The sequence below is a fragment of the Nannospalax galili genome, unplaced genomic scaffold (genome assembly GCF_000622305.1).
Source record: "Nannospalax galili isolate Female #2095 unplaced genomic scaffold, S.galili_v1.0 scaffold14, whole genome shotgun sequence".
NCBI classification, from domain to species: domain Eukaryota; kingdom Metazoa; phylum Chordata; class Mammalia; order Rodentia; family Spalacidae; genus Nannospalax; species Nannospalax galili.
Window position 1 is genome coordinate 5,528,450 of NW_008336953.1, and position 26,501 is coordinate 5,554,950.

Here is a 26,501-nt window from a genome sequence, read left to right on the forward strand (position 1 = left end):
GCAAAGGAATTGCAGAGGGGGCAATTAGATCCAGAGACCCAAACCTAAAGCTAGTTTGAAGTCACCAGCCTCTTACTCTTCAATGTCACCAACACCTGATTGCCATTTCCCATCAGCCTTCTAAATACCAGGGAGGTTAACTGAGGACTGAGGAGCTGCTTCATTTACCAAGCTGTCGGACCCAAGCCCGGTACTGTTCTAACTGCATATGTGGATGATTTATAGAATCCGCACTTTGATCCCATGAAGTAACTTCTTATAACACCTATTTTAAAGATGAGAAAATCAGGACACCAAGAAGTTAACTAATTTGCTCAAGGTTACACAGTCAGCTGCACTGCTGAGAAGGTCTCACCCTATCTCAGTGATCCTGTAAACTGTGGTCCACCAGGATGGGTCATCATATGACAAAAAACAGCCTTCACAAAATAGAAGCCCCCATACTGTATATTACAATCCTAACAGATGATAATTTTGGAGAAAATATTGCGCCTTCTTTAAATTTTAAGGAATGAATCACCTAGAACAAAGAAAAGTAGAGATTCAATTCCTCTCTTATCTCAAAATGAGAGAATATTGTCAATAGTACCTTTGCAGAAGAAGAAACATTTACTAAATAAAAGAATTAAAACTCAGTTGTGGCTGAGGGCCTAGGGGTGGACCTCAGTGGTAGAGAAACATGTGCTTAGTGTCCATGAGCCTGGGTTCCAGTCCCCAGGACAATAAAACATACCACCAGGTTCCCTTTTCCATGGCATGTATCACATGAGCACATTTTGGATGAACCAGCTGTCACAGAGGTAGCCTTTATAAGTAAGAGAAATATATAAAAAAAAAAAGAAGTGGCCCAGTTCACTAATGCAGAGTTTACCACATTTGCCTGTTATTGTTACCAATAGCCCCAAATCCTTAGGATTTTCCGTACCAGGTGCAGAACATTGACCAACAGAAACAGAAAATCCCTCTTCCAACACAAAGGCAAGATGTGGTTGATGTTTTCAGTTTTACCCTTAAACCATGTCACATGTAACTTTCCTGCACATGAAAACATCTGGCTCAGATCACAGCATCTTGAAAGATGGGCAAGCTCCATGCTTCCAACAATAGAAGAAAATTATCAAGTGGTGTGTGAAAGATGCTTGGGATCACAAAATAACTGGAAAAATTCTGGATGATCAAGAGGAAAGCATTTCACAGTTGCTGTGGTATTGGAACCTGCTTTCTCAGAAAGTCGCCTGTGTTAGTTCTGTTCACTTTTTAAGGCTGGCCTGGGGATGGAACCCAGGATCTGACACATGCTAGTCACGTGCTCTACCACTGAGCTACATCCCCTGCCCCAATCACTTTGGCAGGTGCTCTATCCCCACCCTCAGCACTACTCCACAGATGACAAGGAAGGTGAACTGAGCACTTAAGGCCAAAGGTCATTTTTTCAGCTCTCATCTTGAGAACATTTGACATTGTTATCAGATTTAATTCATTAATACATTTAATTTCCTTTTGAGACAGGCAGAAGCTGAATTCAATGTTCAGAACTATTTAAAGAGATAACATCATGGAATTATGTATCATTTCTTCTTAGTACAGATGAAGCATGGTTGCCTCTTCAAATTGGGACTCTAAAGATGCTATGTGGAACCTTCCCTTTGCTTGGGCTCTGTCCAGTTTCCCCTGCCTCTTCTGTCTTGTACTCCCTCAGGACATACTATGCCACCACAGGCCTCAACCATTCCAAGACACTGACTGGCTGTTTATCACACCAGGCATAGTTTTGTGCCTTACAATCTTTAGATCCACCGTGTGATTTTTAGGCTTATTAAAGAATGTCACGTATTTTCTATATTTCTTGTTTGATCAAATACAGAGTTTTGTGTCACTGTTAGGTATTGGTAGTTTAAGTACTGCTCTTGAATTTAATCCAGAAGCATTTGGTACTGACATATACCCTTTTATGATAGATTAAATCAGCCACACCAATCGCTCTTAACTGTGAAAGTTACAATTTGAATGCTTGGGGATTTCTACTGTTTTTAATTTTTATTTGTTAATTTTTTTTATGTCTATGAGTGTTTTGCCTGCATGTATGTAAGTGCAGCTGTGGGTGTAATACCCTTGGATATCAGAAGAGGGTGTTGGATTCCCCAGAACTGGAATTGCCAGCAGTGGTTACCCCTGAACCATCTCTCCAGCCCCAGATTTCTGCTTTGATTGCCTCACCTAGCCTGTAAACAGCAGTCTTTCCTGATTGGGATCTTTGCATTTCCTTGCCATATCTTTGTGACTCTCATTTGAAGCTTTTGAAGTGATGATTTTGGTTCCAAACAGAAGCTATTGGCGGAGCTGTGTATTCTACTGCAGTTATCATTTTTTCGTGAGCACCTCCCAGTGGCCCATGTGCCCAAGCCTGTGGAACTGCTGTGAGGACACAGAACCTTTAGCAGGTACAGCCTGTGGGGAGTTAGGTCATTAGGGTGTGCCCTTGAAGGAGATGTTGAAACCCTGTACCTTCTCCTCTCTGCTTCCTGGTTATCACGACATAAGTAGGTCCCTCTGTCATGCACTCCTACCATGCTATACAGTGCCACCACAGGCCAAAAGCAATAGGACCAAGCAATCCTGGATGGAAATCTCTACAACTTTAAGCCAAAATATACCTTTTCCCTTATTAAGTTGACTATTGCAGGTGTTTTTTTTCGCAGCAACTAAAAGCTGACTCTCACACACAACTCCCAATGCAAGTAGGTCAAATGAATAGCAGATGATGGGCCTCTTCTGCTCCACTCAGTTCCCATGTAAATAGCTAAGGAAATGTTATCATAGGTACTCCTGCTGCTGGTTGACAAATTTCATATTCTGATGTCTGAATCTTCCTGATTTCAGAAGCATCAAAATTTGAAAACAGGCTGGTGACATGACTTGGTGGATAAAGACACATGGCACAAAAGCCTGGCAACCTGACTTCTGTCCCCAGAACCCACATGAAGGTGGAAAAGAAGACCAATTCCATAAAGCTGCGCCTGACCCCACACATGTCATGTCACACCTTTGCCCCCACATCAGGAGCACAGGCACACACACATGCACATACACACACACAATTTTAAAATGAAAACATCTTCAACTAATAATATATGTTGTCTAATATTTACCTTTTGGTTTCAGTGATTTTGCTATTCTGCAGGAACCTATAGGTTTATTTTGCAACCAAAACTAACTCATAAAATGGTCATCAGATGGCTGGAGAGATGACTTGGTGCTTAAGAGTTTTCCACAAACATGAAGACCAGAAATAAGATCCTACCACCCATATAAATATGACCCTGTGCAGACCTATTACCCAGCACTGAAGGGGACAGAGACAAGAGGAGGCTTGCAAGCTGCCAGTCTAGCTGAAAAATATGAGCCCCAGGTTCAGTGAGACACACTGCCACAAACAGATAAGGAGGACAGCAATAGAGGACACCTGATCCTCTGGCCTCCAGGAACATAGAGGTGTGCACACCTGCACACATACACGCACACACACACACACACAGGGACATAGATGTGTGCACACACACAAACCCACCTTATACACATATACATATACATATACATATACATATACATATACATATACAAAAAAGTCTATTTTAAAAAATGACCACCAGTCCTATGGTGCAGTACTGTAGCAGAGCCTTCAGTGACTGGAGATAATGCTAGTTTGAGTATGTAGTGACTGTCTGCTGCTTTCTTACGAAGCTTGGAAAATATATTCTGCCTAGTGACAATTGCCAAAACTTGGGGGACAGGCCTAGTTTTTATTCCAACAGTAGATGACTCCTAATTGTTAGGAATCTTTAGAAAACAGCCCCCTCTGCAATCCTGGAAGTTAAAAAGCCAGTTGATCCTAGTATTCCCAGGTTTAGCTATTGGGAAATTGTACTAGTCACACAGGGAAATCTTTCTTGCATTAGAAAACTGTAAAACTGGAGGCCAAAGTATTTTCAACTCCTCACCCTTTGTACTACTGCATTTTCAGCTATTAGAACAAGATGCTGAGTCTGGGTAATTCTAAAGAAGTTTGTGTAGCTCACAGTGTTGGAAATCTAAGAGCATGGTGCTGCGTTCTGCTGACCTCCAGTCATCAAAGGAAGCCAAGGCTCAAGGCAGAAACCACTTAGGAACACTGCTTACTGGCTTGCTCCCTGGCTCACATTGAACTCCTTGCTTATACAGCCCAGGCCCACTTGGCTAGGAATGGCACTGCCCACAGTGGGCTGGGCCCTCCCGCGTGAATTGGCAATCAGGAAGATGCCCCCTGTCCCCACAGGCCGATCTGGTGGAGGCACTTTTTCCACTGAGGGTCCCGCTTCCCAGGTGTGTCACATTGACAACTAAGATTAGTCATCATCCTACTATTGTAGGTTGCTAACTGTACTGGGTAAGAGAATGTCTTGTTCTTCAAAGACAAAAGCAGAGCCAGTTTGGCAAATGAAAATAATGAGTGAAGCTGGTGAAGGTCATATGGGCATTTATTTCATTATTCCTACTTTTTAAAATATTTTATTTATTATTTTATATGTAGGAGTGTATTGCCTGCATGTATGTAAGTGCACTCATGTTGTGCCACACCCATGGAGGTCAGAAGAGTGTGTCAGATCCCCTGGAACTGGAGTTACAGACGGTTGTTGGCCACCATCTGAATCGAACCTGGGTCCTCTGCAAGAGCAGTCAGTGCTCTTAACCACTGAGCCATCTTTCCAGCCCCATTCTTACATTTTTGAAAGCTTAAAATATTTTCAAAATAGAAATGTTAGAGAAAGAAATAATTGAATCAAGCAAACAAAACAAAAAGGAAGAGGAACAGTATGAGAATTAGAAGCAGGAAGGGAGCTCAGGCCTGTAATCTGAGCACTCAGAGACTGAGGCAAGAGGATCGTGAGTTCAAGGCCAGCATGGGCTACATAGCAAGACCTTTTCTCAAAACAACAAAATGATAAAATTTATCTCTTATTTTCTAGGGAGTGGGAGATTGAGACAGGGTCTGACTATGTAGCCTTGACTGGCCTAGAACTCACTACAGAGAGCAGGCTGGCTTCAAACCCCTAGAGAGCCACCAGCCTCTTCTTCCTGAGTGCTGGAATTAAAGCCATGCACCACTACACCTGGCCTGTCCTCTTTTTGTTTCTCTTCTATTGCTCTCCCTTAAGTTGTTAACTTATCTAAGACCTTCCATGACCAAGGTAGGCACTGTGTGCCATAGAATCACACCATTGAATAAGGCAACCAGACCCCTGCCCTCAGGGAGCTTGAGTGAACAAACTGTTCAGTTTATTCACCTAACAAATATTCACCTAGTGTCTAGCCTATGTCTACATTGCTCTATCTACTGGGAACTCCCACAGTAAGTAAAACAGTCAGCCCTTGTTGGGCTTTCCTTCTAGTAGCGTAGTAGAGACAATATCGACAGGGAAGAGAAGGGTGGGAGGAAAGAACTGATTTTGAATTAGGTCAGCCAAAGTCTCACAAGTGCAGGATCATTTAAACAAAGTCCTCAGGGCACTGAGAGAGCTATTCAGGTAAGTGAGAAACAGGTGTTTCAGACAGAGAGCCAAGCAGATGCATTGTGGGTGCTTACAGTGTTCCAGGAACATCTGAGAGGCCCCTGTGAACAGAGAGGTTAAGAGATAAAAATCTGTGAGGCAGAGGGCAGATGGGGAGCAAGGTGGTGCTGAGCAGATAGTTGAGTCTGTGGAACAGAGAGAAATGTGGTCTAGTGATACACAGTGGGCGCTGGCAGCACGTATCAGGCCACCAATCAGCAGGAGCCCACGTGGCACACACGCGTGCACTGAGGTGAGAGAAGAAATGGAGTTCAGGGGGGGATGTGCACAACCCCAGAGTGGGTGAAGGGGCAGGCTGCTGAGGTTTACAGAACTCGAGCTCATGTCTTTGCTGTTTGAAAAACTACAAATTATGAATGAAAAATTAGAACCCAAGTAAATACTTAGGGCATGTGGTTAAACTCAGTGATAAGCTCATGTTAGCATATGCAGGGCCCTGGCTTCCATCTCCAACACAAAAACCAGCAAATATTTATTTTTTCATTTTTTTATTTAATATTTTTATTTTATGTGTATGCATGTATTGCCTGAATGTAGGTAAGTGCACCTGTGTTGCGGAATGCCGGTGGAGGTCAGAAGAGGCCGTCAGATCCCCTGGGACTGGAGTTACGGACAGTTGTTAGCTGCCACGTGGGAGCTGGGATCCGAACCCAGGTCTTCTGCAAGAACAACCAGTGTTCTTAACCGCTGAGCCATCTCTCCAGCCCCCAAATATTTATTTAGAGCAAGAAGGAAATTGTAACACATAATCAATGTTTTACATGAGAAGTGCTATAAATATCACAAGCATTCTTAGTTTTATGACTACTCATCAACTGTTTGATATATGCTTCCTACAGTTTTAACTGTGTTGCTTCTTCCTGTGAGGACGAGTTTGAAATACAATTTTCAATGGAGGTTAGAGAGAGATGATCTAATTGTTCCTCCAGCATGGTTGCTCAAAATCCTTGTTTGGGTTTTGTTGTTGCTGTTGTTGCTGCTACAACAGGTGTCACTGTGTAGCCCATGCTGGCCTTAAACTCATAGTAATCCACCTGTCTTAGCCTCCTGAGTCTTGGTATTAAAGGCATACCTCACAATGTCCAGTGAAAAATTAGTTTTGATGATTGATAGCTCAGAAAAGCTGTGCTTTAGTGCCACGTCTCTCCATGATGAGGCCATTTGTAACTTCCTCTGTGGTTTTTGACTCTGGCAGTACCTCTTGCTTGGAAACAAGACCTGAGAGAACCACAGCCTTAGTTCTCCCTACACATGACAGGGTGCCCCCAGCTCCCAGGGCCCAGACAGCAACTGGACAGCTGGGTTGACACCACACAGTAATCAATTCCTATCTCTTACTGGCCCCCCCAACACACAACTGCTAGCCAGAACAAGAAGATGTGGTTATGAAGCCTAGAACAAGATGATTCCATGTAGTATCAACCCAGCTCTCATAGCTGGGTTGGAAGATGGGGTTTAGTGTCCATGGGATTCACCATAGTCGGGCTCTTGATAAAGTCTGGGTAAAGTGAAGGTCAAGCAAGCAGCCCCCTGCTCTCAGGGTAAATTGATGTCTATTGGGAGGAAAAGCAAGGAAGAAAACTGTCAGGAAAACCAAGTAAAGAATGTACCCTATGGGCTGGAGAGCTGGCTCAGTTAAGAGCACCAGCTGCTCTTGTAGAGGATCCAGGTTCAAGTCCCAGCATCCACATGGTGATTAACAACTGTCTGTAACTCCAGTTCCAAGGGAATCCAGTGCCCTCTTCTGACCTCCCCGAGCATTGCCAAACACGAGTGCACTTACATGCATGCAGGCAATACACTCTTACACATAATATAAAAATAATAGTACAGTGACAGATAGAAACAAAAGTCCATTGGAGTAGATGCAAGAGAAAACAGCCAAAGCCCAAACCAGTGAATGTGTGTGACAGCTCACAGGAGTTCGGGTGATAAAAATTAATGCCCTTAGTTTATCCACAAAGTAAGTCAATAAATATTTGCTATTTTTGTTCCCCCAAAAACCCAAAATTATGTTATCAATTTGGTTTTATGTCATAATAGATCCTAAATACAAAACAGTTCTCCTTTCCTTATATAGACACTCAAAAATAGAATAAAGGGGAACTTATGCTCTCAAGACTCAGAAGGCTCTTCTCACCCTCCTTATATCCAAAGGAAATTAGTCTACAACTTGTCTCCTAGAAATCTAGAAAAGCCATCCAGATGGGAGGATGGGATCATGGTCCTTTGGCCTGGCCTTGATTTCCCTGTATGATGTGCTGTTTGACTTCTGAGTTGTGCTGAGTGTTTGGGATGTTACTGAGTCATCTTTCTTTTTTCTGACTATGAAGTTTAACTTGGCAGAATGCCCTCTCTCGCAGCCACTCAAAATTAAGGCAATTTTGGAATAAGTACATTTGAAAGTCATTCTTCATGGCATAATGGTATCTACCTCTAATCCCAGCAGTAGGGTGATCGAGGCAGGAGGATTTCAAGTTTGAGGCCAACCTGAATTACATAGCCAGGCATCTCAAAAAAAAAAAAAAAGTTGTCCTTTCTAAAAAATGTATTATCCCTCTCTCTCTCTGTGTCTCTCTCTGTCTCTCTCTCTCTCTCTTCTCTCTCTCTCTCTCTCTCTCTCTCTCTCTCTCTTTCTCTCTCTCTCTCTGCTGATGTTCTTAGTACATGGCCATGCATCTATGTACAAATTCCCTGTTGATAAAGTTTCCCTTGTGACTAATTATTGTTAAGTCAATGTTGATCTTATGACCATAGTGACTGTCCAGTGACTGTCCAATACCAGTAACCTCTTAAGATATTTTCACTGGCCTCATGCATACTGTGCAAAGCCAGTCAAGTACACCCTCCCCTCAAAAAAAATCTCTTTGCCTTAGCTCTTTGCCAAGCTGAATTCATTTTATCCTACACGTTATTTTAGAGATGTTTCTGTTTCCTGTTTTACGTTACCCTTGGCTTCCTCCCTCCTCCCCCATACTTTGTAACAACCTTAAACCATGCTAGTCTGTGAACCACTTCCTCTTCATGAAGAACTTTCATTGCATTTTGAAAAAATATTGTAGTGAAGAAATCTGATGGATTTTAATACTGTAAGTTTTTCCCAATCACATTATATCATAAAAACTAGTTTCTGCCAGCATTTATTACTGTCTGGATTCTGTGATTCATATTCTATACCAAGTGAGACACCACTCATGCACTTTTTTTTTTTGAGAATGGGTCTCACTATGTAGCTAAGGCTGACCTGTAACTTACTCTGCAGCCCAGATTGACCGCAAATCACAAATCCCTTGCCTCCATCTCCTAAATATTGGGATTACAGGCATGTGCCACCATACACAATTTCATGTATGTATTTAAATGTTTTCCTCTTTGGAACCTGTCCTTGTAATATGTTCATTCTGTTCCTTGAAAAATTATCACCAGCTGGTTAGTTTTTAAATTTAAAAATAACAAGCAAAGTATGATGCCTTTAATTCCAGCCCACGGGACACAGAGGCAGGTAGATCACTGTGAGCTCGAAACCAGCAAAAGAAAAAATAGAAATAAAAGTAACAAAACCAGGAAAATACATTGATGCTAAGAGCTCCTCAGATTTTTAAACCTTGCTTCTTCTTAATTCTAATTATATTTCAGGGCTGGCAGGCTAATTATGGACTGAAAATACTGCTCTTCTGTAATGTAAGGGAGAAAAGAAGCCTCAATCCAAACAATACAACAATTTTTTTTTGTCTTTTTGAGACAGAGTCTTCTTGTAGCCCCAGCTGTCTTGGAACTCACTATGTAGACCAGGCTGGCCTCGAACTCACAAAGATCCACCTGCCTCTGCCTCCCAAGCACAGAGGAGGCGTCCTGGGCCCACAACCATGTTTTTAACATCTTCAAAATGAAAAGATGATATGTAGATGCATTCTAAATACTTAATACTTGGAATGTGATAAAGAGAGTTACAGTTGGAGAAAACCCACACAGGAAATCTTATAGAGGTTTACTTAAACCTTTAACCATGTAATACATATTTGTTGATTGGCAAGTTGTGTAACATTTCTTAAACTCTGGGTAGCTCAGTTTTTTCTTTTGTAAAGTGGGAGAAATAGTGTTCTACCTAGGGTATAAGGGCAGCCTTAATACTCCAAAGCATGTAAGATACCAGAAAACATCCTGGCATTTAATGAGAACAGCTAAGCTACTTGCTGTTATTTTTGTCCCTGTCAGGCAGGTAGACTGAGTGGGGGGATTTCTCCCCTACCCACAGCTATTCACGTGGGGCTTTCTCCTTGGTAGACAGATTGTAACTATTCTAAGGAAATATTAAAAACCAGTTCTCACCTGCCTGAACTGTAACTTATGATTGTAAAGTCATTTTGACACATCATCTATTGGTCCTTTTAAAAAGCCCCACTAGCATTTTGTCTTTGCTTAGTTGTTACATTCATCCTGTTACTGGTTTAAGAACCTCAGTCCAAGTAAAGACAGCATAGCTAAAAGCAGAGCTCAAAAGATGGGCTTTACAACCACTCCAGTTAGCTTAGACACCACAAGCTCCTGATAATTAATCTGCAATACCAGAAAGCAGCTTTTGGGCAGATAAGCTCCTTTATGAACATGTAAATAACATTTGTTCATTGGTTAATGCTTGCTGCTACTAAGTACATCAATTCTATAAAGCCAAAATTTGGCAATCAGAAGGGGAAAATCTTGACAACCTTTTGATTTTAAGCAAAACTTGTATCATTCTTTTACAGACCGCCCCCCCCCCAAAAAAAACCCTAAATGGAGACCACTCTACCTTTTCTATTGTTTTCTGAAAATTTCTTACAATAAAAACATTTTGGACTGGAGCTGGAGTTCTTGTGGAGTGCTAAAGAGTGCTTGCAGGCTAGCAGAGTGCTTGCCTTCCGTTGTGTAGTCCTTGATTGGATCCCCAGCATCACATAAATCAGGCATCGTGGTATACACCTGTCATCCCAGCACCTGGGAGGTAGAGTCGGGGATCAGAAGTTCATGACCATTCTTGGCTACACAGCAAGTTTGAGGCCAGCCTGGACTACATGAGGCATTGTCTCCAAAAAAATTTTATTACATATTTCAATTAAAATATGAAATGTTTCATGAATATTTTCATTTTAAATGTATCAAAATTCCTTAATTTAATATTATTGTGCTCAAAATCTAGCTCCTAGCAAGTAATTTTTACATATATGCTATAACAAAGGAATATATGAGCTGAGCACATTGGTACATATCTGTAATCCTTCATTAGGAGTTGAGGGAGGAGAATGATAAGCTCAAGAAAGCATATCTGAGTACACAGTGAGTTCAAGGACAGCACTCAGGAGGCAGAGGCAGGCGGATTTCTGTGAGTTTGAGGCCAACCTGGTCTACGTAGTGATTTCCAGGCCAGCTGGGGCTACAGAGAGACCCTATCTCAAAAAGACCAAAAAAAAAAAAAATCAAGAAAAAGAAGGGTTTGAGCATATTATTACAGATCAGCAAACAAAAATACAAAAAAACAGGAAATATACACACATAATTTAGCTTCTAATTCAAAGCCCAACACAAGCACAAAGTACGTAACTTTATGTTGACAGAAAAACACGTGTGAAAATATTCCATATTAATCAGTAAAATAACACTGACAACCTGATCTATTACTATATAACTATGCTACTACATTTTCGTTTTGTAAGATAAGTCTGTTTATGGAGTTAAATGAATTAGCCTTCTGAGTGCTGAGGTTACAGGTATAAACCACTATACCCAGCCAGTTTGTTTGTTACTTGTTCGTGGGAGTACAGGCAGGGTGTAGCCGTGTAACTCAGGTTGGCCTTGCACCTGTAGTCCTCCTGTCATGGAGCCTCCTAAAAACTGGGAGTATAGTAACTAATTTATAAAAGAACAGTTAAGAACCTTTACTTATAGTGTTGATTGACTTCAGATTAGCTTAGAAAAGAAGGAAAGCCATTGGCAATGCCATTCAAGTTGCATGATAGCCCTTAGAGTTTTTCTTAAAACAACTAATTTTTTGGCTTGAAAACAAGCATGTATCTGTGACAGCAGTTAAAGCAAACTGTCTGGGGCTGGACAAATGGTTCAGTGGTTAGGAGCACTGACTTCTCCAGAGGACCCAAATTCAGTTCTCAATACCCATATAAGGCTGCTCACAGGTGCCTATAACTACAGCTCTGGGGGATTCAGCGTCCCCCTGGCTTGTGTGAGCACCAGCACACATATGACATACATTCACACAAACATTCAAACAGAAATTTTAATTGATTAAATATTTTATATATTTTTATGTGCATGAGTGTTTTGCCTACATGTAGGTAAGTGCACCACATGCATGCAGTGCCCATAGAGGTCAGAAGGGGACACCAAATACCCTGGAACTGGAGCTACAGATGGTTGTTAGCTGCCATGTGAGTGCTGGGAACTGAATCTGGGTCCTCAGTATGAGAAGCCAGTGTTCTTAACTGCTGAGCCATCTCTCCAGCACCAAATTTAAATTTTTTAAAGCAGACTTCCTGTTTAATTGCTCTAATAGTCATAGCCCTGGCATGTCACATCTCTGATGTGTTACAGTAGGAACCTTATCAGGCAGGTAAGTCAAGGGACAGAAAGCTTTCTGTGTAGATTGTGAACTGAGCTCTCTAGCCCAGATCGTCCCCAGATCTGGGAAGTTAGTTAACCAACACAGCATTCTGGAAGACAAAGATCAATACGCTCTGATCTTCAATGACAGCCTCGAATCTTTTTTAACTTTAACTTTTAGTTTCCAGTCCTCTAAGGGATTCTAACACAGTAGCAAAGCCTGGTGCTGTTGTAAATGCTGTCGTTGAGGGCTTATGCCAGTACTGTGAACTCTATGTGACTGTCCCAGCAGCCCTGTGAATTATATACTATCGTTCTCTCACTGTACAGACAAGGGAGGTTGCATACATTATCAAGGCAGTTGCTGGGGCCAGGGTTTACTGTTTGCCCAGGATAATGGATAGCAAATGTTTACTGGGAATGATGACAGCTGAACAGTCAACATGAAAGCTAGATTTTGAATGATAACTAGAATTTTATGGAGGAAACATGGACAGGGATATTATTCCTAGGAAACAGCATATACAGAGACAAAGAGAACCTGTTCACATGTTCACAGATTTTTGAGGGTCCTGAATGGCAAGAGTTGAACCCTGAGAAGCAGGTGGAGGCAAATCCTGAAAGGTTCTGGAGACACATTAAACACAGGAATGCCCACTTCATCATGCTTAGCCATGGAAGGTATTTGAGCCGGAAGGTGACAAGTTCACATGTGTATATGAAATTAGCAGTAGTGGTTTGGTGAGAATTACCAGGAAGTCAGGGTGGCTAGAGGCTTGATAAGCAGATGAAGGTCTCAGCCGTGGCCAGGCAGTAAGCATAAAGGAAAGGAGAAACCCTCCATGGGAAAAATTGTCAGGATTTCCTGAGTCAATGAATGGGAAAATGGGAAGAACAAAAGACTGTACCAGTCTCTAAATCAGACTGACGAATGGTCACTCACCAGTTTTGGTGTGTGAGGGAAGGATACAGAAGAAAGGAACAGTGAGTTGTGGCTACTTAGACTGAGATGCCTGAAGGACACTGACTTGGCTTTTCCCTCACAGGGAGATTAATGGCTGCCCTGGTCTTGTTCCAAAATCAGGACTGGAATTTCTAATCTAAAAAGCAATGAAACCAGCATCCAATCTGAATTATATATGTGAGGTTAATATAAATATATGCCCTGTTGAACATATATATTACAGTACTTAGTAGATTTTCAAATTATGTGATTGAAGTTTATTTATGTGAAAAAGTGAAACTAATAAGGGTTAAAAACTGAAGCCTAGGTTTTGAGCCTTGGGAAAACAGTGATCATTAGGAAAATGCCCTTGGTGCTCAGGGAATGCAGGGCAGTGTTTAGCCTGGATGTTCTCCTTCTGTGTCCCACCCTCCACCTTTCTCCAGGAAAGAAAAATAGCATAATCTATCTGATAAAGTAGTATTCGAATTTTCTTTCAATCAGCAATTTGATATTCTTGTGGGGGTACAAAAAGAATCCAGAAATGACATACTCATGAAAAGATTTTAACTCCACCCAGTCATGATGAGAACACAACTTGTTTTGCAATATGTTGCCTCACTACTGCTCCTCCACCCCAGCTCTTGGCGACTAACCCAAATAATAACCAAATAGCATCATGGGCAAGCAAGGTCTGCCCCTGACCTTTAGAAAGTACCACACATATTAACAGGCCCAGCCCTGTTTCCTCATACTTGTGTGTAATGTATGAAATATCTGACTCTTGACTGTTCATTCCAAAATTAAGACAGTCTTGGTAATCATGCAAGATAACTGAATTTACAGATTTAAAAATATATGTGCTAATAAAAGAAAGCTCTTTCTTTAGCCAACATGGTGGCACACCTAAAACCTTAACACTCTGTAGGCTGAGACAGGAGGATCCCAAGTTTAAGGCCAGATAGGCAACATAGTAATACCTTTTCATAAATGTTTTATATACCAAGAGTGCAATGAGTGTAACTCATTAAGCATTTTATTTATGACTATAGATTTCCAGCACAATTTTGATAGTGACGTCTGATAAGTCAAATATAGACATTTAGGGGAAGAAATGAAAGGGCAGGAGCAGGGGAAGGTTTGTCAGACGAACCTAGGGAGAGTTACAGTGGGTCACAAGGATGTGCTCTTCTGAAATATTTCCATCTTAGGTGACTAACACACTCCGTCACGTCCCTAATCTACTGTGAGTCAGTAGTGTGTGCTGGCTGAGAAACTAGTCTCTAGGCTTTATGGGTTTTTCTGACTCCTGGAAGTTATATTTTTTCATTATTCTAGAGCTTTTTCAAGCTCACTGGTTTAAGAGAACATGTGGGTGGTGGAATTCTTACTACTACCTTCATCATTGTTTCATGTAAGTTCATTGTAACGTGGGCAAGAAATTATAGCATAGGTCAGCCAGAAAATCTATTTTTTCTACTCTTAATAATTGCTTTTATCTCATAAAATTCTGCAATAAGTTCACAGTATTTATTCTTCATTTTCCCTTTCAATAGTAACTCATCTGAAGGATTTCTTTACTTTTTCACATTACTATACTGCACAATGTTCTACTAAAAATAACTTCACATGGGCAATTGTGTGATTTTGTTGCTTATTCTGCTAAATTTTCCTCATCAAAGTAACGAATGAAAAATTCATTCTAAGATTTTGAATAGCATCTTAACTATTTCTGGAGAGTCTATAAGAACATGGATATTTTATTCACTTGAATACTTTCTACCATTTTGTAGGACATTTGAAGAAGGGAAGCATATTGGGACTTCTTTGTTGCTATAACAAAATACCTGAGTCTAGGAACTTTACAAAGAACAGAACATATTATCTGACAGTTATGGGCATTCAAGATCATGGCAATGGCATGTGCCTGGTTCTGGCAAGAGCTTCACAGTGGATGGCATCACAGTGTTAAGAACATACGCAGAATACATCACATGGTGAGACAGGAGACATGAAGGGTTGTCAACACAGCTGAGCTTACTTTGTAACAATTCATTCTCAAGAGAACTAATCCACTCTTAGGAACAGGCATTGATCCCTTCCAAAGGTAACACTCCTCGATGCAAACATCTCCCACCAGACCCCACCTCTTAAAAGTTCCACCACCTCAGCATCTCTGCAGCAGAAACCAGGTGTCTCGTATGTGCGCCTTTAGGGAAGAACCACATCCAGAGCAGACAGAAAGCCATGATTCTGGCACTGTAAAAAGTTTGGAGGGGGTAAACCCCGGGGAAACGAACCTTCATGTCGAATCCCTTCTTTAATCAGAGGCAGGGTCCACCTCCTCCCTGCTTCTAGCTGTTCACACAAAGCAGCTCCCATAATCCTTCACCAACACAGTTTGATTCCTGCTTGATTCAGACTTGCACATATGGATTGGCTCTGTGGTATCTGTCTTACCTGACCCTTATGCGTGTGGATGCTCACCTGCCTGCTTCAGGGGTGGGACCCTAGGCTTCCACTGAGTGGCAGGCTTATGCTTGCTGTGTGCATGCCTGACTGCATTGTGTCTTCCTCTCGCTTTTCACAGTATCTGAACTGCTCTCGCTCTAACAAAAGCCTCTTTCCTGGCCTCTGGGGGAAGCTTTACGACGTCTTCCACTGGAAGCCAGAATGGGCAATCTGGAAATTTAACATGTCTCATAGCAAGTCACTTGTCCACCCACACAAAACATGAAACTTACCACTTGAAATGACTAGTGAACATGGTCAGTAACTGTAGCTCTGGAAGAGGAGGTTTGTAGGTCACAAGAAAGAGAACATCACTTTCCTTCTTCAGATTGGAGCAGGAGAAAGTAGTGAGTGGGAAGTTAAACAAAGAGAGTTCCTTTGTCAGACTTTCTAAGTGATAAGCCCAAAATTACTGTTGTGAATACTTTGAAAAGATCAGGCACTGGCCTTTCCACATAGATACCTGGAAGATAGTCCCTAAAACAATATTTGCAGTCTTATCTCTTCTAATGCTGTCCTGGGCTCCAAGTGTTCATAATATCCACGTTGGCATATGTTGCAGGTTCTCCTCAGGCCAACTGTGAAGACCCTACCCTGGATCGGGTCCCCTGCCGATTAGGTGGGGGCAAGAGGCGCAGAGTCAGGACACACAGACCCCGGGAGTCTGGTAGAAGCAAGCACTAGGCGAGGTGCTGCAGTCTCGTTTAGTGCAGGAGGGGGCACGCCTTCTATTTCCCTTTTCTCCGCCCCCAAGTCCCTTTAGTCGGCATATCGTTTTCTGATCAGTCCGCGCCACGCAGTCTGTCAGCAGTCACTGGGCTCTGGAGCAGGGTACGGAGGCGTGGACTCCTTTTGGCGGGCTATTTGTGGACCAAGAAGTGAAGTGAGTTCTTGCTGAATCCCAGGGCTCTGGGTCCATGCCATCTTTGGAGGCCTCCTGCTACAGGCATATAGACGAGTTCTTGCAACATAGGTAGTGCTGATGTGTATTATAGTTACTGTCATCATTACATCATTTTATTTTCATGAATTGGGATTTTTAAATTTTATTGAAATATTGCAAATTTAATACACTATATACTAATAAAAGCACTCAAAATCTTAATCTTCTAGACTAGCATATTAAACTATTTATAGAAAAAAAATAATTGTTTAAGGCTGGAGAGATGGCTCAGCAGTTAAGAACACTGAATGTTCTTGCAGAAGACCCGGGTTTGAATCCCAGCACCCACATGGTGGCTAACAACCGTCCATAACTCCAGTTCCAGGGGATCCAATGCCTTCTTCTGACCTCCTCAGGTACTGCATAACATAGGTGCACTTATACACATGCAGGCAATACACTCATACAATAAAAATAAAATATTTAAAAATTTTTAAGCCAGGCATGGTGGTACATACCTTTAATCACAGCACTCCGGAAGCAGAGGCAAGCGGATCTCTGTGAGTTCAAAGCCAGCTGGTCTACATAGTGAGTTCCAGGTCAGCTGGAGCTACAGGGAGACCCTCTCTCAAAAAAGACAAAAACAAAAAAAGATATGTTATATGTTGACCATTGTTAAAGCCAGACAGCAAATACATAACAATCAAATATATAGTTCCCAAATAAAAACAGAAGCACATATGTATGATACTCAAGTCAGTACTGTTTGGCTGAAATATACCCATCCCAAAATACCTACAGGAGCTGGTTCCAGGAACCTCTGTGAACTCCTAAACCCAAGGCTACGCAAGTCCTTATATTTGTGTATAGTATGTATACTTAGTCATCTCGAGGTTACCTATAACACCATGTCATTACAGTCACCTGTCACTTTATAGTAGAGATAGGTTTAGGCAGTTTCACTGTCATGAGATCAAAGATGCCTATAGCATGACCAAGCAATGTTATATCGGGACCACTGGTGGTTTATGTAGTCTGTCCTTGACACACAAAACATCTGTGGTTGTTACATAGAGTATCACATCGGTTGTTAAACTGTGTTCAGGAAATGATAAAACACTGTACACGTTCAATACAGAACTTTTTTCAAATATTTCTGTCTGGTGGTTGGCCGAGAACCTGGATATGTAGGTCTGACTGTAATATATACTGATCCTATATCCTCACTAGACTGTTGCTACTACAATTAGCATCAGTCTTACAGTGTTTTAGAGGTTTGGGGCCCTTAGAAATAGTCTTGGGTGAATGTCTTATCTTCCACGTGAAGCATTTCATTCCCTTTGCCAGACTACGCACTGCTAATAGGTACTAGATGGAGAACTGTTCTTATCTCTTCATTGGCCAGTTGAGCAATGCCAAAAGCCACGAGGAAGGAGAGCAGCTATCCACACCTTCTGAGGTACTCTGCCCTATTTTATCAAACCTAGTACTTCCTCTCTAAAAAGGTACACATGTAAAGTATGGTTTATTTTTACTCTTTTTACTTCACTGTGTGGCCATTGGTTCTAAGTGTTCATTTCTGAGTACTTCCAAATAAATGTACCAAAATCTGTTATTATTTCATAGATATATTTATAAAACAGGCAACAATTTGGTAAATATGTTTAATTACAGACATTTGAAAATGCAGTCAGGGGGCTGGAGAGATGGCTCAGCAGTTAAGAGCACTGGCTGTTCTTGCAGAAGACCCAGGTTCGAATCCCAGCACCCACATGACAGCTAACTGTCCATACCTCCGGTCCTAGGGGATCCAATGCCCTCTTCTGACCTTCGAGGGCATTGTATGACATGGGTGCACTTTCATACATGCAGGCAGTACATGCATACAGATAAAATTTTAATGTTAATTTTAATTTTAAAAATGCAATCACATTTTAGTATAAGTTTTTAAGTGGAGGTAAAATCCTCCACCCTCTGACATGATGGGGGGGTATCTTAGCTATCTCATCACTGTGAGCAAATATCTGACAAAAAAAAAAAAAAAAAAAAAAACTCAAAAGGAGGGAAAAAATGTATTTTGGCTCATGATTTCAGAGACTTCAGTTTTTTCACCCTGCACACTCAGGCAGACCGGCATGGTGACAGAAACATGAAGGAGGTTTTTCACTCCTTGATGGACAGGAAGCAGAGACAAGAGAAACAGGAAGAAGCCAGGGTGAGATATAGGCCCCTATGGAGACACCCGCGGTGACCGACGTCCTCCAGCTAGACCCTACCTCCTGCTTTCCACCACTTCCCCAAAACACCACTGTAGTATGTAGCAATCAAGTCATCTCTGGAAGTACCATCACAGACACACTCAGGTGTGCAGCACTAATCTAGGCACTTCTCCTAACAAGTTGATGTCAAAAGGAGACATCAGAAGTGGTGTGTGACTTTCTCCTTTTCTAATAAGGTCTCCAATGACAAGGTGAATTCCAGAACGATGCCCACTTTGTTCACTTGGCCCCAAGGAAAAGAGCTAGGCTGGAAAGAGAGAGTTCAGTTTTTGCACTGCAGCACATTCCAAGATTTAGCGAAACCTTGAACTATGCAAATTGGATGCCAGTCAGACATGGGCCGTATAGTGTTCTCTTCACAGATTACCTGCTCCTGGAGAAAAGAAAGACACAGCAGTTATCCCCAAATAAGCTTTTGAAGACTGTTAACATCTGGGTTTCTTCCTTTTCAGATGGGGGAGTCAAATGAAGACATAGACCAAATGTTCAGCACTTTGCTGGGAGAGATGGACCTCTTGACCCAGGTAAGCTCCTCTTCTTTTTCTTTAGGACTTACTGATTTTTACTTTACCTGATCAAGTGTTTGCCTATATGTATATGTATATACCAGGTACAGACAATGCCCACAGAGGTCAGAAGAGGGCATCAGATCCCTTGGATCTAGAGATACAAACAATTGTAAGTGCTTACGGGTGTTGGGAACCAAACCCGGGTCCCCTGCAAGGGCAGTAAGTTCTCTTAACCGCTGAGCTATCTCTCCAACCCCCAAAACTCTTCTTGGTCTGCAAATTAGGGGAGAGGGAGGGGAATTTCTGCATTATATTCTATATGACAAGAGCCAGAGATTGACAGTATCATATGTTGAAAATATAGTACAAAGAACCCCAATTTACTTTTCTCCTGAATTTCTGAGTGATTACTGTGCCTATTTGCATGTTCTCTCCCTCTCTCCCATACCTTGATAAAGGTGGCATTCTAAATAAAAATTTTAAAACCAGTAACTTAACAAATGGTGTTGGGATAATGCATCTGTTAAAACCTGCAGTTCTGTCTCATACTTTACACACTAATGAGTTCCATGAATTGAAGATCTAAACATATGAAAGGGAAGAAAACACAGAAAAAAAAAAGTGCTTATAATCTTAAAATGCAGATGGCCTCTCTAAGCAACATAGAACACACATAAGCTAAAAAAGATTAAATATCTTTAAATGTAAAATGGTTTAATTTCTGCATGGTAAGAAAATAAATAATGACATTATAGTATCAAAAATAAACAGAGACCACAAAAGCCGAACTGGTGGACTGGGAATGTAGCTCAGTGGTACAGCAATAACTTAGCATACACAAAGCACTGCTTCAATTCCCAGCGCTGAAAATAACAAACTTACTTATTAGTCAGCATTGGGAAGGTCAGAACAGTAACTTCCTTGGGCAAACAAATAACTGATGAAAGTTCTTTATAGGAGAATTTCTTCTCCAAATGACTAGACATTTCTTTCTTTGATGTCATTGATTAAGTCGTTCTGAAACTACATGTAGTTCACGCCTTCATCATTACAACAGTTTCTCTGTTGATCATAAAAATTATTCCATTCTCACCATTTCCAACAAGCGTGTTTTGAAATGGTTTTTATCATTTTTTAACTTGAAATTTTCTTGAGGGAGAAAATCTCATAAACCATTTTTCAAGAACACGCTCTTTCAGAATATATTTGGAGAGAAAATGTGTACGTAATGAGTGGCTTCTGGCTTACCAAGGCAGTGTGCTGCCGGAATGGTGCCTTGTGAGTAACTCACAGAATCTGTGGGATCTGTTTTCACAGAGTTTGGGAGTCGACACTCTTCCCCCTCCTGATCCCAAACCACCCAGAGCGGAATTTAACTACAGTGTGGGTTTTAAGGATTTAAATGGTAAGCACAACTTGTTTTCTTAAGCACTTTGAAATCAGAATGACTGGAATCTGCAGGGAACTATAATCTGACTATGACTAAGGGAATTGAACATCAGGATAAATATTGCTTAAGTCCTGGATTTTGAACTGTATTTTGCTATGTTGAGATTGAATTAAGAAAGTCAGTTAGCTATTTTTGCCTATATTGAAAGGGAACACCATCCTCCATTTAACAGTCTCAGAAAAACCTCACCTTTGAAAAAGTAATGAGAGGTTCTTATTACTAAGGAGTGATTTAAAAAAACATTAGTAAGGAAATGTCCCTTCAAGGTACTTCAAAGTACACCGTATTTAAAATATTGTATTTTAATTTACAAATAATATATATTTGTGTAAAATTTATTCTTTTGAAATTTTTAATTCTCCCTAGAATTGAAGCTTTATTTTATAGAAAGACCTCTTCAATTTAGTGTAGAGATAACCATTAATTTGCATACTATTGAAACGATATTGAATCTTGAAGTCATCGCTTCAGAATTAGTAAAGCTCACTGGAACTCCCGAAAAAGATTTGCCCAAGACTCTCAGTGCCTAATGTGAAAAACAAAGTCACAGAGAAGCCCAGTTGCAGAAGTCTGGAGTTCCCGGCTTTACTTGCATTTCTCACCGAGCTCCTTTGCCTCTGTTCTTCTCAGTGTTCTTGGATGGTCCATTAAACACCAATGACTATTTCTTGATGAATTAAAATGTTCTTCTTTCAGGCATTGTCTTTTTTGTGCACTCCTCTATTTACCACATAAACTTATTCCCGCCAGTCATTTCAACCAAGATAGTGGCGGTCACGAAGTTTCCACAAAGTGGTACACTTTTGTAGAATTATGACAGCCATACATAACAGATGTATGGGCTCAAATGAGTGCTTTTTTAAAACATTTTATTTATTATTTTTATTTTATGTGTATTGCCTGCATGTACGTGAGTGCACCCGTGCCATGCAATGCCGCAGAGGTCAGAAGAGAGCTTCGGAACTGGAGTTAAGGACAGTTTGTAGCCACCATGTGGGTGCTGGGAATCAAACCTGGGTCCTCTGCAAGAGCAATGAGTGCTCTTAACGTCTGAGCCATCTCTCCATTTTTTTTTTAAGACAAGGTCTCACTAGGCAACCCCCAACTGACCTGGAACTTACTGTGTACATACCAGATTGGCCTTAGACTCACAGACATCCCCCACCTCTGCCTCCTGAGTGCTTCACATGAGTGCTTTACAATCAGTTCCTCTAAGATTTAAATTTAGTCAGCATGTCAGTTGTTGTTATCAACCATAAAGAAGTCCTGAAATCTCTAAACATGTTCATGTTAGGGCAGAGCAACGAGAAGACAGGACAGACGTGTGCAGACGACCTTCAGGATAGGGTGGCACCACCAAAATTCCTAACATTCATGGAAAATTACGTTTGTTGAGAATTAGATTAGGAAGAAGTCATGTTAAAAAGTTGATAAAATTAATTAAAAATATTTTGCCCAAGCCAGGCGAGGTGATACACACCTTTAATCCCAGCACTTGAGGCAGAGGCAGGTGGATCTCTGTGAGTTCAAGGCCAGCCTGGTCTAGATAGTGAGTTCCAGGACAGCTGGAGCTACAGGGAGACCCTGCCTCAAAAAGACCAAAAAAAAAAAAAAATTTTGCCCAAAATCATTGAGAAAGTGTAGGACTTCAGAATTGAATCCATTTCTATCTCATTCCAGATTCCTTACCGTCTAATTCTGTATTAATAAATATTAATTAATCTGTATTAACATATTTAATAAATCAATAAATCCTGAGTTCTATGTTAATGTATTAATAAGATGAATATTCAATGAATAATTTGATATATTGAATTTTCTTTAGATAGTAATTTAAGTATCTTATGGGGATTTTATTGTGAAAGTATAATTATGTAATAATAATAATTTGTGCTTTTAATATTTATTTGAAAGTTTTGCATCAACAGCCAAAATGTGATTGTGTTAGTAAATTATAAATGGACTAAAACAGTTCTATCTTTTCTCTGAAAGCATTTCAATTTAATATTACTTTATGCAAAAACAGTTTACAGTGAAACCTGTTTCACGTGTTCGGATGATCCAAACCTCGTAATGAGTTCTGTGCACTACAGCTCTTATTCCGATTGATGATGCTTGGCAATAAAGTATTTTGCAGTGTTTTCTGCTTGCTTATTACGACAGAGGCTCTATTTCTGCCACTCCTGTTTCCTCATTCTGGCTCATTCTGCACAGAGCAGCTAGCATCCTCTTCCTCATGGGTCCCTTCCATCCTGCCCACCCTTTTTGTGCTCCACTGACCATGCAGTAGATGCCTGATCACCAGTGCACTCTGCTAACATTTCACCAACACCACTCCCTTCCTCTGTTCCAGGCAGTCTGATTAACTTGCTGTAGCATACGTTGTAACATCTATGCAGCAATCTCACACTCAGAAGAAATTCTAATGAGCTCGCCTCTTTCCCATCTCACTAAAACTCCTTATCTCTTTTTCCTTATGAAAGTTCACCCATCACACTGCCTTCATAAAATTTTTACTATTTAATCTCACTTTTTTTCACTCATTAACACCTTTACTGAATAAGATTTGCTATGGTTGAATTGGAGGGCTTATCGAAGTTATGTGTTCCCTAAAGATAATATTAAACCCAGCTGATTGAAACCCACTTGCTTATAAAAATGTTCAGAAATCATGCTGTATCCTCCAGATACCTAGGGAAAGCTCACTTTCCATCCATTTCCACTTCCTCCTCCCCTACTTTTCCAAAGCCCTAAGCTCTTGCACTAAAATATTCAAGAATTCTCTACTTAGGCATCTTCTCCTGAGCTCTGACGTAACTTTATAACTCGTGTGAGATGTCTCCTTTTGCTGTTAGAAACTTTCTCACATTAAGCGCTGAATAAACGTAGCAATAATTTTTGGGGGTGTCTCTGTACTTGGGCGCATGCTGCTACATAAAAATATTTTCAACCTTTTCTAACATGTATAGATACATATATATAATACAAGTTAAATAATTATTACCATCTATGAATATATTGCTCTTAAAATTATTTTCAGTTTTTCCAGATGCAAATAGTTGAGATTTTTAAATCATTAATGTGATTTTTTTACTAGAGTCCTTAAATGCACTGGAAGACCAAGATTTAGATGCCCTCATGGCAGATTTGGTGGCCGATATAAGTGAAGCTGAGCAGAGGACAATCCAGGCCCAGAAGGAATTTTCTCAGAATCAGCACCACTCCACCCCTCCCGAGGCATCAGATTGCAGGGGTGCAGCCTCACTTAGTTATGGAGCAGACACCACTGTAGTTAGTGTTAGCCCCTATGAGGATGACTTACCACCTCCACCAGCAGATCCCATGTTAGACCTTCCACTGCCTCCACCACCTCCTGAGCCTCTCTCTCAGGTAAGTATGTAGAGCCCAAGATGGTGGAACATTGACCTCTGCTGCCTCTCATTATGAACTTTCTCTGAACTGACAATTACATACATAAGTCTGTGTGGCTGGGGCTCTAAGATACTAAGAAAAATACTCAAGGGTGTTCAATATGTTTATTGCAAACCCAGCAAGCCTTCCATAAACAAGACACAAGGTGTTGTCTCAGCCTGTTTTCTGTTGCTACAACTGAATACTGTAGACTGGGTAATGCAGAAAGAATAGAGGTTTATTTTGCTTAAAGGTTGGGAAGTACGAGAGTCTGGTTCTGGTATCTATCTGGTTTATAGTAAGGACTTTCTGCTCATGACTCAGTCACCTTTTAAAGATTCCACTTGGCCCCAGCTTCACAATGAAAATTAAATTCAACATGAGTTTTGGTGGCGACATTTAAGCTAGAGCAATTGGCTATGGCTTAAACGTATAGGGCCAAATGTAGTAATTACCATAGTTTGGCTAAAAGAAATATTGGCATACACACACTCCTTAACAATATTCAGACTTTGAGGGACATGTTTTATTAACCTTGCATGGACTGTGAAACTAATTTATGCATTTCCCTGGTACCAGTGTAGAACATAGAAAATAACAGGTCTTCACTGAACATGCCTTAAGTTGCACTAAGGTGAATCATGTTGTCTCTGGAAGCCCTGGTCAGTAGGGCAAAGAGAGATAAATATATCACTTGGGATGTCTTAATTGGGGAGGGTGTTGTAAAGGCAGATAGGCAATGAATTCTTGATAGTTATAGTTCTGAACTTTGGAAAATAACTGAAAATTTTAGATTGTCACTATTTGGCATGTTAACTCACATGTCCCTCAAAAAAAAAAAAGTAAAAATAGCACTTTGAAAAATTTCTCTTAAGTGGGCCCCTTAAAAAATATTTCGAACTAAGAACCCAGCTCAATGTTCTATGACTTCCAACACTGATTATGCTGTTATGAGTGAACTGCCAGTTCCTACAGTATGTTTTGAATGAGTAAGACTTTAAGTATAAATCCAATGCTAAACCATACTCCATCACACTCACTGTTCTACTAAATCCTCTGAAAATTGGTGATTAACAGAGCTCTCAGCTCTGGGTTCCTCAAGACTTCATGGTGTGAATTCCTTGAAAGTAAATACAAAGTTGGATGCACAAATGGAGACCTACAGAGTTCCTCCGTGTCCTAAAGCATCTTGGCATTCAAAAGCATTTTAAGAACCAGTGGTATGAAAAGACATATGTCTACTTTCAAAGAATAGTATGTAACCAGAACAGTTCATTTCTGTATGATGGTAAGTAAAGAAGAAAGCTGTAATGGTGCTTTTATCAGAATATGATAAAAGCCAAAGGAAATGGGGCTCATAAAATAACTTCACACACTTTTCTATGTTTTTGTGTGTGCTTATCCCTGGGGTTTTATTTGTTTTGTTTTGGAGGTTTTGTGATTTATAAGGTTATGTTTTAACTTGTCTTAATTCTAGGGAGTTCAGATTTAGGAACCTTTTAAAGAGTCTAATAAAAACTAAGAATCCCCCAATAGCTATTATAATCTGAGGGGATGTATATAATTTTAAGAAGTGCTCAAATCCCTTGAGATTGCTCTATTTATAGATTCTGTAGCTTGTTCCCTCATTTTGTATACTGAGCATAGAGTATTGCACTGTAAATATGTGATACAATTGTTGAGGTCATAATTTCATCTCTTAGGTTGAAATCCCCAAAGTTATAGACAGTGGCTGCTTCCCATATCATTGGGTTGAACATTTTGGTCATAGGCATTTAAATTCTGAGAATGGAGTGAGTAAAATCAGGAACTTTGGTGGTTACTAACATAAAGCAACCGGACACAGGCAGTAGGACAAGCATTTACTTGCTGACGTCATTTAATGGAATTTGTTGAACACCTTATCATCTTACAGGAAGAAGAGGAAGCCCAGGCAAAGGCTGATAAAATTAAGCTAGCATTGGAAAAACTGAAGGAGGCCAAGGTTAAGAAGGTAAATTATCACTTTTGTAAGGTGGAGGGGGGAGTTAAATTAATGACATCGTATTATAGTTGCTGGTAAAAATTAAAATTTCAGGTGTCCCTACGGATATAGGTCAGTGGTCAAGCATCTGCCTCATACACAAGACCCTGGATTTAATATTATCACCGAAAAAAGAAAACAAATCAAGGGGCCCATTCCACTTAATTGCCATTCTTAAAGAATTCTCTGGACAAAGTTAAACAACATCGTTGTTACCTGTATAGCTTCAGTCAGTTCGCTTGTGCTTTCTAGATAGGGACCCTGCATCCATTTCTCGTAAGGGCTTTCTGCTGCA

General features: G+C 40.6%; 1 protein-coding gene across 5 annotated transcripts in view; it reads left to right on the forward strand.

Annotated features, from left to right (window-relative positions):
* Nucleotides 1-26,501, forward strand: part of LOC103732999 (decaprenyl-diphosphate synthase subunit 1) — a 240,760-nt gene that overhangs the window by 31,060 nt on the left and 183,199 nt on the right. For all 5 annotated transcript variants that reach the window (XM_029562923.1, XR_003849344.1, XR_003849346.1 and 2 more), the window contains 4 exons: nt 19,266-19,337; nt 20,640-20,727; nt 23,870-24,162; nt 26,099-26,176. In XM_029562923.1, coding sequence (XP_029418783.1) covers nt 19,266-19,337; nt 20,640-20,727; nt 23,870-24,162; nt 26,099-26,176 — 531 coding nt within the window. Of the gene's footprint in view, nt 1-19,265; nt 19,338-20,639; nt 20,728-23,869; nt 24,163-26,098; nt 26,177-26,501 lie in introns of those variants that run through there.